Source organism: Myxine glutinosa, chromosome 2 (assembly GCF_964187855.1).
Source record: "Myxine glutinosa chromosome 2, kmMyxGlut1.1, whole genome shotgun sequence".
Classification (NCBI taxonomy): Eukaryota; Metazoa; Chordata; class Myxini; order Myxiniformes; family Myxinidae; genus Myxine; species Myxine glutinosa.
Genome location: NC_136262.1, coordinates 9,304,669 through 9,322,044, shown reverse-complemented (window position 1 = coordinate 9,322,044; position 17,376 = coordinate 9,304,669). Strand labels below are relative to the sequence as shown.

The 17,376-nt window shown below is 42.5% G+C and overlaps 1 protein-coding gene across 2 annotated transcripts in view; it reads left to right on the top strand.

The window, feature by feature from the left end:
* The window catches only part of ELMO1 (engulfment and cell motility 1), a 309,653-nt gene that overhangs the window by 140,503 nt on the left and 151,774 nt on the right, over positions 1–17,376 (top strand). For both annotated transcript variants that reach the window (XM_078772962.1, XM_078772961.1), the window contains exon 5: positions 8,795–8,867. In XM_078772962.1, the coding sequence (XP_078629088.1) occupies positions 8,795–8,867 (73 nt within the window). The remainder of the gene's footprint in view (positions 1–8,794; positions 8,868–17,376) is intronic.

The following is a 17,376-nucleotide window of genomic DNA, read 5'->3' as shown; positions in this document are numbered from 1 at the left end:
AACAACTTACACGCACACACATAGTCGTGGCCAAAAATATTGGCACCCTTGCACCTTTTTCAAATAACTCACAATCTTTTCTAAAAATAAGTTAAAATTGACAAAAGTATTTGGTCTCCACAATTCTTTATTTCACTGTAAATATTACAGAACCATTGTTTTTGATTCAGAACTTAATACATCTTTTTAAATCAGAAAATAAAAAGAAATGGCATTGACAAAATTGACACCCTCGACTTAATATTTGGTAGCATGCACGGCCTTTGGACAAAATAACTGCAGTCAAGCCCTTTCTATAGCCATGAATGAGCTTCCTACATCTCTCTACTGACAGTTTGTCCCACGCTTCTTGTGCAAACTGCTCGAGTTCTCCCAGATTTGAAGGGTGACTTCTCCCAACTGCTGTTTTCAGATCTCTCCACAGGTGTTCAATGGCATTTAGATCTGGACTCATTTCTGTCCACTTCTGAAGACTCGAGCGTTTTGTCTTGAACCATTCCTGGGTGCTTTTTGAAGTGTTTGGGGTCATTGCCCTGCTGCAAGACCCATGTCTTTAGATGGAGACCCAGCTTTCTGACACTGGGTTGAACATTGCGCCCCAAAATTCCTTGATAATCTCCTGATTTCATGATGCCATGCACACATTCAAGGTACCCAGTGCCAGAGGCAGCAAAGCAACCCCAAAACATCACTGAACCACCTCCATGTTTGACTGTAGGGAAGGTGTTGTTTTCATTGAAGGCTTAATTTTGTTTTCTGTAAACATAGAGATGAAGTGCTTTACCAAAAAGCTCTAATTTGGTCTCATCTGTCCACAGGACATTCTCCCAGAAGGATTTAGGCTTGTTCAGGTGTGTTTTGGAAAACTCCAGTTGGGCTTTCTTATGTCTCTCTCTCAGCAGTGGGGTCCACCCGGGTCTCCTACCATAGACCCCCCTTTCATTGTGTTGGTGACGGATGGTTCGAGTTGAAACTGTCGTACCTTGTGTCTGAAGGTCAGCTTGAATCTGTTTGGCAGCTGATTGAGGTGCTTTCACTGCCATTCAAACAATCCTTCGCTGCAATCTTCGATCAAGTTTTCTCTCGCGGCCACGTCCAGGGAGATTGGCAACAGTGCCATGGGCCTTACACTTCCTGATAACATTGCATACGGTGGACACAGTAACATCAAGGTCTCTGGAGATGGACTTGTAGCCTTGAGATTGTCCATGCTTGGCTACAATTTTGTGTCTGACCTCGTCAGACAATTCTCTGTTTTTTCTTTCTTTTCTCTATGCTCATTGTGGTACACACAGTGACACAAAACATCAGAATGACTCCTTTTCTCTATTCAAACTGGTTGAATGAGGGATTTTTATATTTCAGACACCTGCAACTCACCACAGGTGAGTTCAATTCAAAAGTAAAGGAGAATCACCTGCTTGAAATACATTTATTTCTAACAACTCCTAAAAGGTGCCAATAATATTGTCTTTTAATTTTCTTTTAACTTTTAATTAATGTTTGGAAGCCAAACAGTTCAATCTTGGTTTCATCAGACCACAGAATCTTGTTTCTCACAGTCTGAGAGTCCTTCAGGTGCTTTTTTTGCAAACTCCAAGCGGCTTTCATGTGTCTTTCACTGAGGAGAGGCTTCCGTCTGGCCACTCTGCAATAAAGCCCAGATCGGTGGAGTGTTGCGGTGATGGTTGTCCTTCTGGAAGTTTCTCCCATCTCCACACAGGATCTCCGGAGCTCAGCCAGAGTGACCATCGGGTTCTTGGTCACCTCTCCTACCAAGGCCCTTCTCCCCCGATTGCTCAGTTTGGCCGGGCGGCCAGCTCTAGGAAGAGTCCTGGTTGTTCCAAACTTCTTCCATTTAAGAATTATGGAGGCCACTGTGCTCTTGGGAACCTTTAATGCAGCAGAGATTTTTTTGTAGGCTTCCCCAGATCTGTGCCTCGACACAATCCTGTCTGAGCTCTGCAGTCAGTTCCTTCGACCTCATGGCTTGGTTTTTGCTCTGATATGCATCGTCAGCTGTGAGACCTTATATAGACAGGTGTGTGCCTTTCCAAATCATGTCCAATCAATTGAATTTACCACAGGTGGACTCCAATCAAGGTGTTGAAACATCTCAAAGATGATCAAGAGAAATGGGAGGCACCTGAGCTAAATTTCAAGTGTCATAGCAAAGGGTCTGAATACTTATGTCAATGTGATATTTCAGTTTTTTCTTTTTAATAAATTTGCAAAACTTTCTAAAACCCTGTTTTCTCTTTGTCATTATGGGGTATTGAGGGTGGATTGATGAGGGAAAAAATGAATTTAAACTATTTCAGCATAAGGCTGCAACATCATAAAATGTGAAAAAAGTGAAGGGGTCTGAATACTTTCTGAATGCACTGTATATAAAGTACGTCATTTGTCGAGAACCTCATTACCCCTCGCATACGAAGCGCAAAGCAGGGTTAAGCAATTGTTTCTCTGTCTGTTTCTACAAATGTCAGTTTATCACCAAGTACCAACTTGATGAACAGAGTGAACCGAACCGGAGAGCGAACCTGTCGTTTAGCAATACTTTGTTTCTGAATTCATCCCTTATTTTCATTCATCATTTTTGTTTATTTGTTCAATTCATCTTTGTCTCTGAACTGGAAGTCCTAGCAGTGTCCATGTGTTTTTTTCCTCTTCCACCTCCACCCACCTTCCCACGCCTCCTCCCCCCAAGCCCTCTCCCTCCCACATATCTCCCGATGTCCCTGTTCTCTGCTGTTGTACTTGTGTGCTTCCCTCTCTCTCCCCATCTTGCCTTCCGCTCCCTTTATTGTATGTTTTGTGTGTACGTTTTTTTTTTTGATTGATGTTAGCTCTTACACAAGCCTCGATCTTGTATACAAAAAAAGAAAACAAAAAAAAAATCCCGATCGCACATGCGCAGAGAGTGAGATTTTTTCTTTCTTCCTCGAGCTGCCTGTTTTGCAGTTAAATAAAATTTAAAGTCATTCCAAACAGGAAACCTCCTATATTACTGATGTCATTAAGGACTCAAACAACAGGCAAACAAAATAATATAACGTGGTAGATAAGGTGGTGTAAAAGACATTCCACCAGCGGTGCGAAAACTTCCAAAAATTTTTTTTTCTAAGACCTTTAAAATCTTAATTTTATTTCAATATAATGATATTGTTACGGAAACGGAGTACGGCACTCCCCTTAGGGGGGGGGGGGTTAGTCCCCCTTCTATTTTCACTGGCCGTCTCCGCTCCTGAAGCTGCTCAGCTCCCTCCACGAGGCAGGTGAGCAACTTCGCTCGAGACCACGGGCAAGATGTTATTTTGCCGAGCGGATTAGCAGCCCGCGGCTCAAACCATAAGCAGTACTAAACCCGATCCTAAACGTTAGCCAAATCGTGCCACAGGTACTCAATGGGGAAATCACAAAGACGACCGGACGAGCATGAAGAAGAAGACGAAGGTAGGAAATAACAGGATTTATTAACCATTTACTATTTACACAATCAAAGGAACCAAGGAGAAGGAAAGAAACGAAAATAATTTACAGAAGAGGAAGACACAGTGCAATTCTACTTATCTATACAGGCTTACTTAAACCCCAGGGACAAAACAAACAAGACAAACTCACGTACACAAAAGGATGGTATGGCAGGGATGGTATGGGTCGGCAGAGGAGGGTCCAGGTAGATGGTGGCGTCGAGGTTCGGCTCCAAGCTCGCGCTTTGGTCCATGCTTGTGGGTTCGAGGCGAAACCCGGCACACAGCGCCGCTTCGGGCTGGCAGCGAAGAGCCGGCAGCTCCACGTATTCGGTTTCACACCGGCAGCTGTCTCACGCGTCCTCCGCCTCCTGCGTCTCTGACGCTCCTTTACTACTCCGCAGAATCTGCCTCTGGTCCAGCGCACCTCCCTCCAAAACCTCTCTCAGCTTCTCCTCAACTGGACTCTTACGCATCTCTCTCGAAAAGGCTTGTGCGGGCGCTTTTATAACGCGCTTCAAGATCAATGCACGCCACGCCTGTGTTGGTATCTCCTCAGCTCTGGTTGGCTGGTGTGGGCTCACTGGCTCCACCTTCTGATGACGATGGGCGGGCAACGCCCTTGTTCGTTGGCTTGACCGCGTGCGTAATGGAGTTTGGGGCAATGGTGATGCCAATAACCCCACCCAAAGGGCAGCGAACGCTGCCGGCAATTGTGTTTTATGGGTGGCAATTGAAAGGGGATTCTATCTTATCTGATTCGGTGCAATGCAGTGTCAATTAATGGGAAACAGAGCCTTAAGCTAATACACATAATAAGGAAATAACTATTTAGAAGGGTATATGATTTTCTATGTGTATGCGATGGACTAACTAAGGGGACGACCTTTGACCTTTACACAAATGGAGGTATTTACAAGAATTACTACTAGAGGGTCATATTTAAAAACACAGGATTCTCAAATCCGCAACAATATGTTTGAACACTAGAACACAAATCACCTTCATTGCACCTTTAAAACCCTTCCGTTTAGCAGTACTTGGACAAAATATAACGACATTTTACGTCATCACGACCAATGACATTTTCCGCTTGCAGACCCCGCCCATGTCCTTGTTTCTTAAGACTGTGCAGGATAAGGTGTTCCATGAACTTTCTACTCATCTGTTTTCACTCTCCCTTTTCTCAAACCTCTAAGCATATAATTACTTTCCTTTCCTTTTTCTTTGACTTTACAAGAGAAGTTAATCACGAAGTGAACAACCATTAAAAAATTAATAAACAGTAAGAGAAAAATAACTTTTTATATACAACCCTCAGATAAATAATCTCAACAATTGATAAGACGAGACAAGACCGAGTGGCATCCCCTATTCATATTCCTGATGTCCTTCTTGCAGTGACGTTCCAACTTACCTGCCCCCTTTTACATTTACCCTGTTTCTCAGCTTTTCCTATCTGCTCTGATGTTCTTCATCTAAATATCTCTTCAGTTCTGTTGCCGTGGTCACTTGTCCCGAGTTATTGTACACCGCACCTTTCCGATGCCATCTCCAGGCATTGCAAATCGTCATTGCCGGGCACCGAAGGGGGCTCGGCAGTGACGCACGCTGAAAGGGAGTACTCAGTTTTCACTCTGGTTGTTTGTTTTCTTGCTTTCTTGTTTGTTTTCTTGATTGTTTGTCTTGACGATATCTCAGCCATCCTTTGAGCTAGGAAGCTGAAATTTGGGCACAATAGTGAGCACGTCCTTTGTCAAAAATTGTATTTTTTGTTTTTTGATTAATCAATTAATTGAGGAGTTATTTAATTATTAGCGATTAATTAATAAAAACATTGCCTCAAACAGGGAACCATGATTGTCATGGGGCCCGCAAGGCTAACCCCCGCTCTAGCAGGGAAAATGGCCTCAAAACGATCATTCATTCATATTTTCATTCTGACCATGAACTCAGACACCTTTTGAGTTAGGAAGCTGATATTTGGACATGCCAATGACCAGGTGATTTGGCTGCAAAGGCTATTTTTGATTTATTAATTAATCAATTAATCAATTAATCGATTAATTATTTAATTATTTGATTAATGACAAAAACAATTATTTTTTTTTCAGTTACAGATTCTGATGAAATGGTGGTGGTTTATGTGTTCTGTGACCGAATTGATTAATAATTTAATTTTTTAATGATTATTATTTATTTATTTTCATTATTAATCATTTATTTATTTTCTTTCTCATTTGGCCAATATCTCAGGCACCTTTTGAGCTGGGAAGCTAATAGTTGGACATGACAGTGACCAAGTGATGTGGCTATCAAGGATATTTTTGATTTATTGATTAATCAATTAATCGATTAATTATTTATTGATTAATCGATTAATTATTTATTGATTAATCAATTTATTTTTATTTTTTATTAATGACTTATTTAATTAAATTTCTAAAAGATACATCTTCGGATGAAGCACTAGTGGTTTAGTTATGCTATTAGCCAATTGATTATGAAAATATTTTGTGATAATCTTTTATTGATTTTAATTATACAATTAATCAATCAATTCGTGTACACCTCTCCCTCCCAATGCAGCCTCAATGAGCTGCACTGCGGTATTGCAGGGCGCCGGAGGCGCCCCGGCAATGCCGCGCTGTAGGATATTTAATGATTTGGCATGGGGGCGGTGTACTTTGAATGTATGTGTACTTGTTATGTTACCTTTTCATTCTGTGCCCATTTATCTGTCCCTTGTCTTGCAGTTCCCCCACTGCTCCATTGATGATGCGTCCATCTCTCACCCCATGTTATTCCATGATCCTTGTATGTCTGTGAGATTTTTTTTTAATGACGAAACAGGTGACACAGTCAGTGTACCATCCCCTCTGAGTGACATATAATAGTCATGGGTTTGCACCTCCCCCAACAATATCTCACCGTGCGATATTAAAAGTGTTTCACTCCCTGCTTTTTGGGTGCAGGTGCATAAATAACGTGTTATAACAACTAATTTGCAGGTGGTAAATATGTGTCGTATACGTTAGCAAGCGCTGACAGGATGAACTAGAGGTACGTGCACTCACCTTTAAAATGTCTAGCCAGGGTTTGAATCCCATCCTACCTATAAACGGACATCCTGGTGATTCATCTAATGTGCGTAACGTATCGTATCTCGGATGATCGTTAAACTGGGCGTCCCGTCTAGCGACATTAGTTGGTGGACCATAAAGATCCCACAGTATCCTTTACAAAGAGTAGGTGAGCTATCGCCGGCACCCTGAACAAATTTCAACTTCCTGCCCTAGCTACTGCTGGGAGAAGGATGGCCATTGGCCAACCACCCAGCATGACCTCAGGCCAAGAAACTGCTTTGGTGCAACCAACACTCTGTCATGGTACACCAGTCATGGTACATGACAGAGCATGGTACACCAGTCAGTCATGAGTTAACAAGTACCTTCCATGTGTATAAATAATGTGCTAAATTATTGGTTCACGAGTTATCAAGTGACCACTATATTCGTCATGTGTGTGCGTCTGTCTGTCTGTCTGTCCGCAGCATAACTACCCGATGATGTCATCCGATCTTGATGAAACTTGGGTGGGAGGTTGATATCATGATCTAGTTGCGTCCTGCCTGGAGTGGGCGTATTGCGCCCATTGTGGGCGGAGCCACGCCCGAAAAATATGTCTTTTTAGGGGGTAATCGAGTTCAAGCTACATCTTGTCCGAGGGAGTTGGTGGAATCTGACAGGGGTTTCGGTATTTGGTTAGGCCAATGTCATGTGTCTAGCCCTACCGAGCTTGATTTTTCATTTTCGCCCCAAGGTCACAAAATTTAGAAAAGTCGATTTTTGATGGTTTTATTACATTGTTTGCTTCCTGGTAGGGTGAAATGTCGTACATGATCTTATATTATCACATACATCATGAAGCACAAGTTTTCCAACAAATTTCAGAATCCTTAACCTTTGACCTTTGAAGGTCACAATGGTCAAATTTTCAAAGTTGCCGGAATCGAACCAAATTTTCGGTATTGTGTACCTAACTAACCTCATAACTGATTATACATTATTTTCTATCTAATTTCAAGGTCAGTAACCTTCGTTTTGACATTTCAAGGTCACAAAGGTCAAATTTTCAAAGTTGCCGGAATCGAACCAAATTTTCGGTATTGTGTACCTAACTAACCTCATAACTGATTATACATTATTTTCTATATCATTTCAAGGTCAGTAACCTTCGTTTTGACATTTCAAGGTCACAAAGGTCAAATTTTCAAAGTTGCCGGAATCGAACCAAATTTTCGGTATTGTGTAGCTAACTAGTCTCATAACTGATTATACATTATTTTCTATATCATTTCAAGGTCAGTAACCTTCGTTTTGACATTTCAAGGTCACAAAGGTCAAATTTCCAAAGTTGCCGGAATCGAACCAAATTTTCGGTATTGTGTACCTAACTAACCTCATAACTGATTATACATTATTTTATATCTCATTTCAAGGTCAGTAACCATCGTTTTGACATTTCAAGGTCACAAAGGTCAAATTTTCAAAGTTGCCGGAATCGAACCAAATTTTCGGTATTGTGTACCTAACTAACCTCATAACTGATTATACATTATTTTCTATATCATTTCAAGGTCAGTAACCTTCGTTTTGACATTTCAAGGTCACAAAGGTCAAATTTTCAAAGTTGCCGGAATCGAACCAAATTTTCGGTATTGTGTAGCTAACTAGTCTCATAACTGATTATACATTATTTTCTGTCTCATTTCAAGGTCAGTAACCTTCGTTTTGACATTTCAAGGTCACAAAGGTCAAATTTTCAAAGTTGTCGGAATCGAACCGAATTTTCGGTATTGTGTAGCTAACTAACATCATAACTGATTATACATTATTTTCTATCTCATTTCAAGGTCAGTAACCTTCGTTTTGGCATTTCAAGGTCACAAAGGTCAAATTTTCAAAGTTGTCGGAATCGAACCGAATTTTCGGTATTGTGTAGCTAACTAGTCTCATAGCAGATTATACATTCCTATTTATATATTTTCAATGTCGGTTTTGACATTTGTCATTGAATACCGCTCGCTCGTGAACCATCGTCGTCTCCTGACTTGTAACCAATTATAATGTCTACCGGAGATTCGGAACTGGATAGCCCAGGTGCTTGGTTTTGCAATGCCTGTTTGTGATTATGTGCCGTCGCGGGCTCGTAAGAAAAGGTTAATAGATTCAAATTCAAGTTAGCTTGTGACGACATTTTCAACAAGTCAGAGGTAACAGACAAGTAATGAAGAATGATGTGATGATCTCGTCATCTAGGTGGAAGCTTCCAGATGCAGAGCATTATGCATTACAGTACGCTGATGGCTCCGAGCTGTACATCTCTGAAAAGGTACTTGCTCAATTAACATTTGCCAGACGAGTGATGATAAAATTATGAAGATTATGTTCACAAATGCAAATATTGCACGATGCATTTGTGTAACTTCGTCGCATGTTTTGCCTGAAGGTGAGCTGCTTACATGAAGGTGAGCTGGTACACCATGTAAGCAGCTTACATGAGCTGCTTACATAGTGTACCCATTATTTATAAAGGGATTCCCCCATCCCTCGTCCAATGTTCCCCATACATCCTCCTTTTCTCCCCTTTTATGTGGAAGTTTTTTTATTTTCTTGGGAATGACTATATCTTTGGAAATGCTACTTTTGGTTTCATCATCATTAATTAAGAAACTTGGGAAAGTTGTACGTACTGTGTTTGCATCAGCATCATATTAATATATATTTAGGTGCCTTGTTCATCAATACGCTACATTACAGGAAAACGTGCATAAAATCGACACATTACAAGCAAATAGTAATAAAGAGCAAACTAGAACACCACTCAGTAGAGCGCATACTCCCGCCGTGGGTTTAGTTGGAATAATACGTTTTGTTTAACATCCCCTCTCCCCAAAACAATAAATGAAAAAGAAAGTAGGCCCTGTCAGAGAATTTATTTTGATATATCTCGGAATTAGAGGAGAAAAACATCATTTAAGAATAAGAATAAAATCTTTAATGCAGTAAAACAGAAAAATTGTTTCCCAAATAAATTCCCTAAATTTTTTTTCCTGGATCCGGAATAATATCCTGAGCTTCACCAAAAACTAAACAATTCTTCCTTATCCCAAGGGCAATCATCCCACCAACTTTCATCCAAATCCGTTCAGAACTTTTCCAGATATCTTGTTCACAAACACACGAACATACGAACACACACACGGACGTATACGATCGAATGCATTACTCCCTGGAGGGAGTAACAAGGAGCTGATGCTCTAGGTTCCCCACATTTTATGTGGCATGACGAATATATATCTGCAATATGAAAGCTAAATCTTGAACGTTTTTTGGAATATCGCATGCACAAGCCAAGTTACTGAGATGATTGCCATGGTAACATAATTCAGCCAATCATAGCCGTGATATAATCAGGTTGAGGTAATGTCATGAGGAATAGATATCTGCAATACAACAACAACATGCATTTGAAGGCCATTTTCCCTGCTAGAGCGGGGGTTAGCCTTGCAGGCCCCATGACAATCTTCTCCATTTTGCTCTATTTTCTACATCTCCCCTTATTAACCCCCTTCCCCGCATTTCTTCTTCCACCATCTTTAGCCAAGTCTTTCTCGGTCTTCCCCGTCCTCTACTTCCTTCTACATTCATTTCCATCACTCTTCTCAACCAGTCACTTTCATCCTTCCTCAACACATGACCAAACCATCTCAACCTGTTTCTCTTCACAGCATCGATCACAGGCTCTATTCCCATCATCTTTCGCAATTCATCATTTGTCTTCCTCTCTCTCAACGATACTCCACACATCCACCGAACCATTCGCATTTCCACCCTTTCCAGCCTTCGTTGCTGCTCTCCGTTCATTACCCATGTCTCGCTCCCATAAATCATAACACTTCTCACACATGCAGCATACACCTTTCCCTTCAGCTTCAACGACACTCCCCTCCTCATCAGCACGCCACTCGGTTCCCGAAACTTCTTCCATGCACATCTCACTCTAGCAACCGTTGCCGAGTCTGATCCACCTACTCCATTCAGCATGTCTCCGAGGTAGCAAAATGTTTTCACACCTTCCAGCTTCACGCCGTCTCCAAGATCCAACTCAACATTTCCTCCATCTGCAGCTCCCTCTGTGCACACCTTACACTTGAATGTAGCTGCCACACTGGTTAATAACCCTCTCAGACCACTACATTTTTGATGAACCCACTCAGCGCACATTGTACATTGAATGGAGTTCATTCCGACACCCTTCCTGCACACAGCACATGGCCACTTCCCAGTTCTTTCCACCTCACCACATGCTTTACCACTTGCCATCACCTTCGTCTTTCCGATATTCACCTTCAGACCTTTTGCGTCCATACATTCCTTCCACTTGTTCATCTTCTCCTTCGGTCCATCCATACTCTCCCCAATCAACACCAGATAATCTGCATACAACAACTCCCACGGCAAACCCTCCTTTACGTTCCGAGCCAGCACCTCCATCACAGCTACAAATAGTAGTGGACTTAGTACAGCAATATGAAAGCTAAATGTTCAATGGTTGTTGAAATATCGCATACACAAACTTACATGGATGGATGATCGGTGTTCGTTGGTCATTCGGAGCTCATTTTCATGTCACCTGTCTCCAACCTTGTCGGAGGGGCAGGAGACGATGACTGAAACCTTTCTTTTCAAAAATCCCTAGGATCACACTCAACCCAAACCCAAATTGACCTCTCAAACTGTACACTTGTATGATTCACCTGAGAAAGGAATTTCAGGATTGTAAAAATAAACCTGTGTATGAAAACTACACACACATGCAAATTTACAAATGTTCCTAACACGGCTGGTAAGCTCATTTGCACGTCATGTACCCAATTAGCCATCTTATTCTTTTCCTCTGTAATGTACTACCTTGAACCCATTATATATACAGTCACGTGAAAAAGTAAGTACACCCCATGTAAAGTTTTGACTTTTTCAACATATTTCAACATACAGCTATTTGATCTTCATTTCAACAATATTGATAGATAAAGGTGATATAATATAACAAATATCATGAAACATTTACATTTTATAGTCAATTGTATAATTTAAATAAACATAAATGCAAATTTCGCATGTGGAAAAATTAAGTACACCCCGACATTTATCATTACTTCAAATACCTAAAATCTGAATCAGGTGCACCAGCTCAGGTGAAAAGGATTAGAACATCATTGGAGAGGATCTTGGAGGAACCTGTCTTATTTAAACCTCAGACATTTAGTTTGGTTTGCTCTTTGTTGTTGAAGTGTGCGGCCTCACCATGCCTAGATCAAAAGAGCTCTCTGAGGCCTTCAGAAAGAAGGTTATAGATGCCTACAAGTCTGGGAAGGGATTCAAAAAGATCTCCTAACAATTTGAAATCAATCATTCGACTGTCCGGAAGATCATCTACAAGTGGAGAAGATTCCAAACAACTGCCAACTTGTTCAGGCCAGGCCGCCCCAGCAAGTTCAGCCCGAGAGCAGACCGCAAGATGCTGAAAGAAGTCTCGAAGAACCCTAGAATGTCATCACGGGACCTACAGGTAGCTCTTGCCACTGTTGATGTCAAAGTGCACAAGTCTACCATTAGAAAGGGGCTGCACAAATTTGATCTACATGGGAGGTGTGCCAGGAGGAAACCTTTGCTGTCCAGAAAGAACATAAGGGCAAGACTAAAGTTTGCCAATGAACACCAAGGCAAAGACCAGCACTTCTGGAAGAATGTGCTCTGGACAGATGAGTCAAAGGTAGAGATATTTGGCCACAGTACCAGAAGACATGTTTGACGAAAACCAAAGACAGCATTTGACCACAAGAACCTGATACCAACTGCAAAGCATGGTGGTGGAAATATTATGGTTTGGGGCAGCTTTGCTGCATCAGCGCCTGGGCAGCTCACCATCATAGAATCCACTATGAATTCTTCATTGTACCAGAGGGTGCTTGAGGATAATGTGAGGCCATCTGTCGGAAAGTTGAAGCTCAACCGAAGGTGGACCTTGCAACATGACAATGACCCTAAACATACCAGTAAATCCACCAAGGAATGGCTGAAAAGAAAGAAATGGAGGGTTCTGGAATGGCCAAGTCAAAGCCCGGATCTAAATCCCATGGAGATGTTGTGGGGGGATTTGAAACGAGCTGTGCATGCAAGAAACCCCTCAAACATCGCACAGCTGAAAGAATTCTGCATGGAGGAGTGGGCAAAAATTTCTCCCAATCGATGTCAGAGACTGGTAGACAGTTATAAGAAACGCCTACTTGAGGTTGTTTCTGCCAAAGGGGGCAATACCACCTATTAGAGCCAAGGGTGTACTTACTTTTTCCACATGCGAAATTTGCATTTATGTTTATTTAAATTATACAATGGACTACAAAATGTAAATGTTTCATGATATTTGTTATATTATATCACCTTTATCTATCAATATTGTTGAAATGAAGATCAAATAGCTGTATGGTGAAATATGTTGAAAAAGTCAAAACTGTACATGGGGTGTACTTACTTTTTCACGTGACTGTACATGCTCTGTACAGAGCGAAATGTTTCCAGATCTCACAATGCAAACTGAATGCAAGACACACAAGGAGAACCTAGAACAATCAACTAGTCTTACTCGTGTTGAGGCATTCCTAGTGTCAATCTGCATCGGTGGACAGGTAGAACAGTGCATGGAATCAACAGATCATGAATATAAATATGTTAACCACCTTGAGGAGCTGACATATCGGGCGTAAACCCTTTGTCGTAGCCAAAAAGAGCGATCGATTAGGGTTGACTGTTGATATGTAGGGGAAGGGTGGGGGGTGAGTAAAAAAAGAGGGATGGGGGTAGGGTTGACAGTATGGAGGGCCTGAGGGGGTGCAATTGAGTCAGAGGTGCATGGGTCAAAGTAGGGTCAGGTAACACGTGATGTGGGAATGACTCAGTTTGACACCTCATGAGAGGGAAGGTCAAAGATTTGGGGTTAAAAATCAAGTGGACTGGAAGAAAAGGGAAATACGAGTAATAAAGAAACAAACAAGAAGTGAATGAAAGATGTTTGCTTTCCATACCTTCCACCGACCCCAGCTTGTGCTTCGGGCACTCCCATCCATCTCAGTGTCACCATCGCCATCTCTCTCGGGAGAGTGCTGTAGGCCTTCTCCAGATCCACAAATCCCAATGCCATTTTACCTTGCACCTCCAACCTCTTCTTCACCAGCTGTCTCAACACGAACATCCCATCTGTCATTCCCCTACCTTTTCTAAAGCCCTGCTGCTCTTCTCCGATTTCCTTCTCCACACTCTTCCTTATCCTCCCATCCAGAATCCTCTCCAGCACCTTCATGGCATGACGATGGACAGTAATGCTCCTGTACTTCCCCGGATCTTGAATATCCCCCTTCCCCTTCCATATCGGCACAATTAACCCTGTCCTCCACTCCTCCAGAATTGACCCATCTGCTATGTAAGAGAGCCGTTGGTCTGTCTGTCTGTGTCACCATTTTTCTCAGAGATGGCTGAACGGATCTTCGTCAAACTTTCAGAGGTTCATCGGTGAGTGCCTGGGAGTGTTTTAGACCAAATAATTTTTTGTTTGTTTTTTTGGATTCAAAAAAAATCTATAGTGCCTAAGCCTTTTTGATTAACGACAGTTATAATTATATACAAGTACACATTCACATAAATAAATACAAAACAATTCACAAACATTTGAACACAAATAAATCAAACAATTCCGGAAGTGTATGAAGTTGGTAGTAAAGCTTCTTCTTCTTCTTCCTCAACGTCATCATACTTAACTCAGAAACTTGATAAACGGCACATTCACCAGCATATATTCAACAAAAAGCTAAAATGATGTTTTGACATTTGTGATGGATTCTGATTTGGATGTAATTGCTTTTCTATTATATTTTCCCTCATTTCAAATATGTTTTGCTACCTCGGAGACATGCTGAATGGAGAAGGTGGATCAGACTCCGCAACGGTTGCTTGAGTGAGATGTGCATCGAAGAAGTTTCTGGAACTGAGTGGCGTGCTGATGAGGAGGGGAGTGTCGTTGAAGCTGAAGGGAAAGGTGTATGCTGCATGTGTGAGAAGTGTTATGATTTATGGGAGCAAGACATGGGTAATGAACGTGGAGCAACAACGAAGGCTGGAAAGGGTGGAAATGCGAATGGTTCGGTGGATGTGCGGAGTATCGTTGAGAGAGAGGAAGACAAATGATGAATTGCGAAAGATGATGGGAATAGAGCCTGTGATTGATGCTGTGAAGAGGAACAGGTTGAGATGGTTTGGTCATGTGTTGAGGAAGGATGAAAGTGACTGGTTGAGAAGAGTGATGGAAATGAATGTAGAAGGAAGTAGAGGACGGGGAAGACCAAGAAAGACTTGGCTAAAGATGGTGGAAGAAGAAATGCGGGCAAGGGGGTTAACAAGGGGAGATGCAGAAAATAGGGCAAAATGGAGAAGATTGTCATGGGGCTAACCCCGCTCTAGCAGGGAAAATGGCCTTAAAATGCATGTTGTTGTTGATGTATTTCAAATATGTTAATGTTTCTTTTTTGCTTGAGAAATGCCAGCTACTCCAGCTATAAACACATTTATACTTTACTTGGGGTACAAATACAAATACAAATACAATTTTGGCTGGGGGGGTTAACATAGGCTGTGGCCGCGGCCTGATTCGGGGGTGTGGGGAACCGGGAGAGGGGCGAAATTCTCTATGTAAATGGGTACCATGTAGCGCCACCTGGTGTTGGTAGCAGTGGGTATTACAATTTCCTTTTTTACCTGGGCAACACTGAGGTTAAAGCAATCCTTGCAGGGTAAATTCTTCCTCCACCCTTCCTCCTCCCCCAAAACGGAGGAGCCTGTCAAAGCCAGCCCCTCCCCCAAAATATGTATATGTAGTACATCTTTCACCTCCCACTCCCTTCCCCACCCCACCCCCTTCCACTCACCCCACTCCCTTCCTCAACCTTCCCCTTCCCCAGCCTCCACCCCCCCCCCCCCCCTCATCCGGCGATGCCGGGTACTCCTGCTAGTCTCTCATACAATCTCTTCGTCGACTGAGCTCCGACTTCTCCCGCTGCAGTTATCATCTCTGTACACACCTCATCAATACCTGGCGCCTTTACCTTTTTCGTCCACTTCAATGCTGTTCGCACTTCCTCTTCCGTTATCTCCAACAACTCCACTTTCCCCTCCACATAACTCGTTAGCTCAAGCTCGCCATTGCTTCCTTCCCGGTTCAATAGGGCTTTATCCTTCCCACAGCTTCAATACTGCGCCCCTCTCTGTCACGAGCCTCCCATCACCATCCTTAATCACAGCCCCTCCCTCTTCATGTCCTTGCTTTGCTCATCCCTATCATGAGCCAATTTAAAGATCATCTTCCTCCCACCATCCTTTTCCAACTTGTTGTACACCTCATCTTCCATATCATGCCTCGCCATATCCGTAGCTGTCCTTGTTGCCTTATTCTACGCATACAGGTGCAGCAACCCCGCATCCGGCTGCCTTCCTCTATCCTTGATCTTCTCTATCCTCTTCCATACCTCCTTTTCACCGACTGCCTTCGCTACTTCCTCCGTCCATCATACCTGGTTTCTATCTCTCGACAATGCACCCTTTCCTGACATCCTTCCACATAACATTTCTGCAATTCCCCTAAATAACTCTCCATACGACTTCTGCTTCTGAGTGATACTGCCAAAAACAATCCATAGCATGATATTTGAAAAGGTTGTGGACGGATTATGATAAAACTTGGTGGTTGAGTTGGTTAGGCGACAAGAACAAGCCAATTAGATCTTGGTTCAGGTCCGAATCCAGATCAGGTCTATCAGTGGGATACAAAACAAACTTTTGAGCCTTGCAGAGGTATGCTCTCGACCGAGTGCCATTCTAGTTAATCAAAGCTATAGAGGTGGAAGAAGACCTTGCTAAACTCTGCCTTGGCAGACCTAAATCGGGGCTTCTCATTCGTCTATTCTAAACATGCAATTATGATATAACTAAGAGGTCTCATTCTCAGTCTAAGCACCGGAGGTCTCAGTCCGGCTACTTTTGTCAAAAGACAGTCATCTTTTGGTCATCGTTGGTCAAACATCAAACGGAGTCACCAATCCTGATTTCGAGCGTATTTGCATCTTATGGAAGTGCCTGTTTATGCAAAAAAGGGTAAAAAATAAATAAATAAATATCAAAAACATTTAAACACAACTTGGGACATGCACTCCAACCCCACGGCAAAAGCACACAGTCCAACAAGGCCGTATCATGAGCATAAACATGCACCTCAGCCCCAAGGTAGTGTTCTGGGCCCTGTGCTTTTTCTGGTCTTCATCAATGATCTCTCCGACTCTCTGGAAAATCCTCTCTAACTCTTTGCTGATGACTCTACTCTCTGCCGCTCCATTCCTCATCCCTCAGATCGGCAGTCTGCAGCCTCCTCACTCTCTGCAGACCTGGACAAAATCACAGACTTAGCAAACGAGTGGAACATGTCTTTCAATCCTGACAAATCTCACACTCTTACTATGTCGCTCTGAAAAGACCGACTGGGTAACCCTCCCATCTACTTTCTCAACAATCCTCCAAGAAGTTCTGTCGCTCAAGCTTTTGGGTCTCACTATCTGCCATGATCTTTCTTGGGAAAACCACATTTCCAAGCTGGCCTCCAAAGCCAGTCGCCGACTGGGCATCCTCCGTCGTGCGAAGTCTTTCCTTGGTACACCTGAGCTCCTCACCACATACAAGGCTTTCATCCGCACCTCAATGGAATACTATTCCCCCCTCTGGGCCGGTGCTCCTGCCTC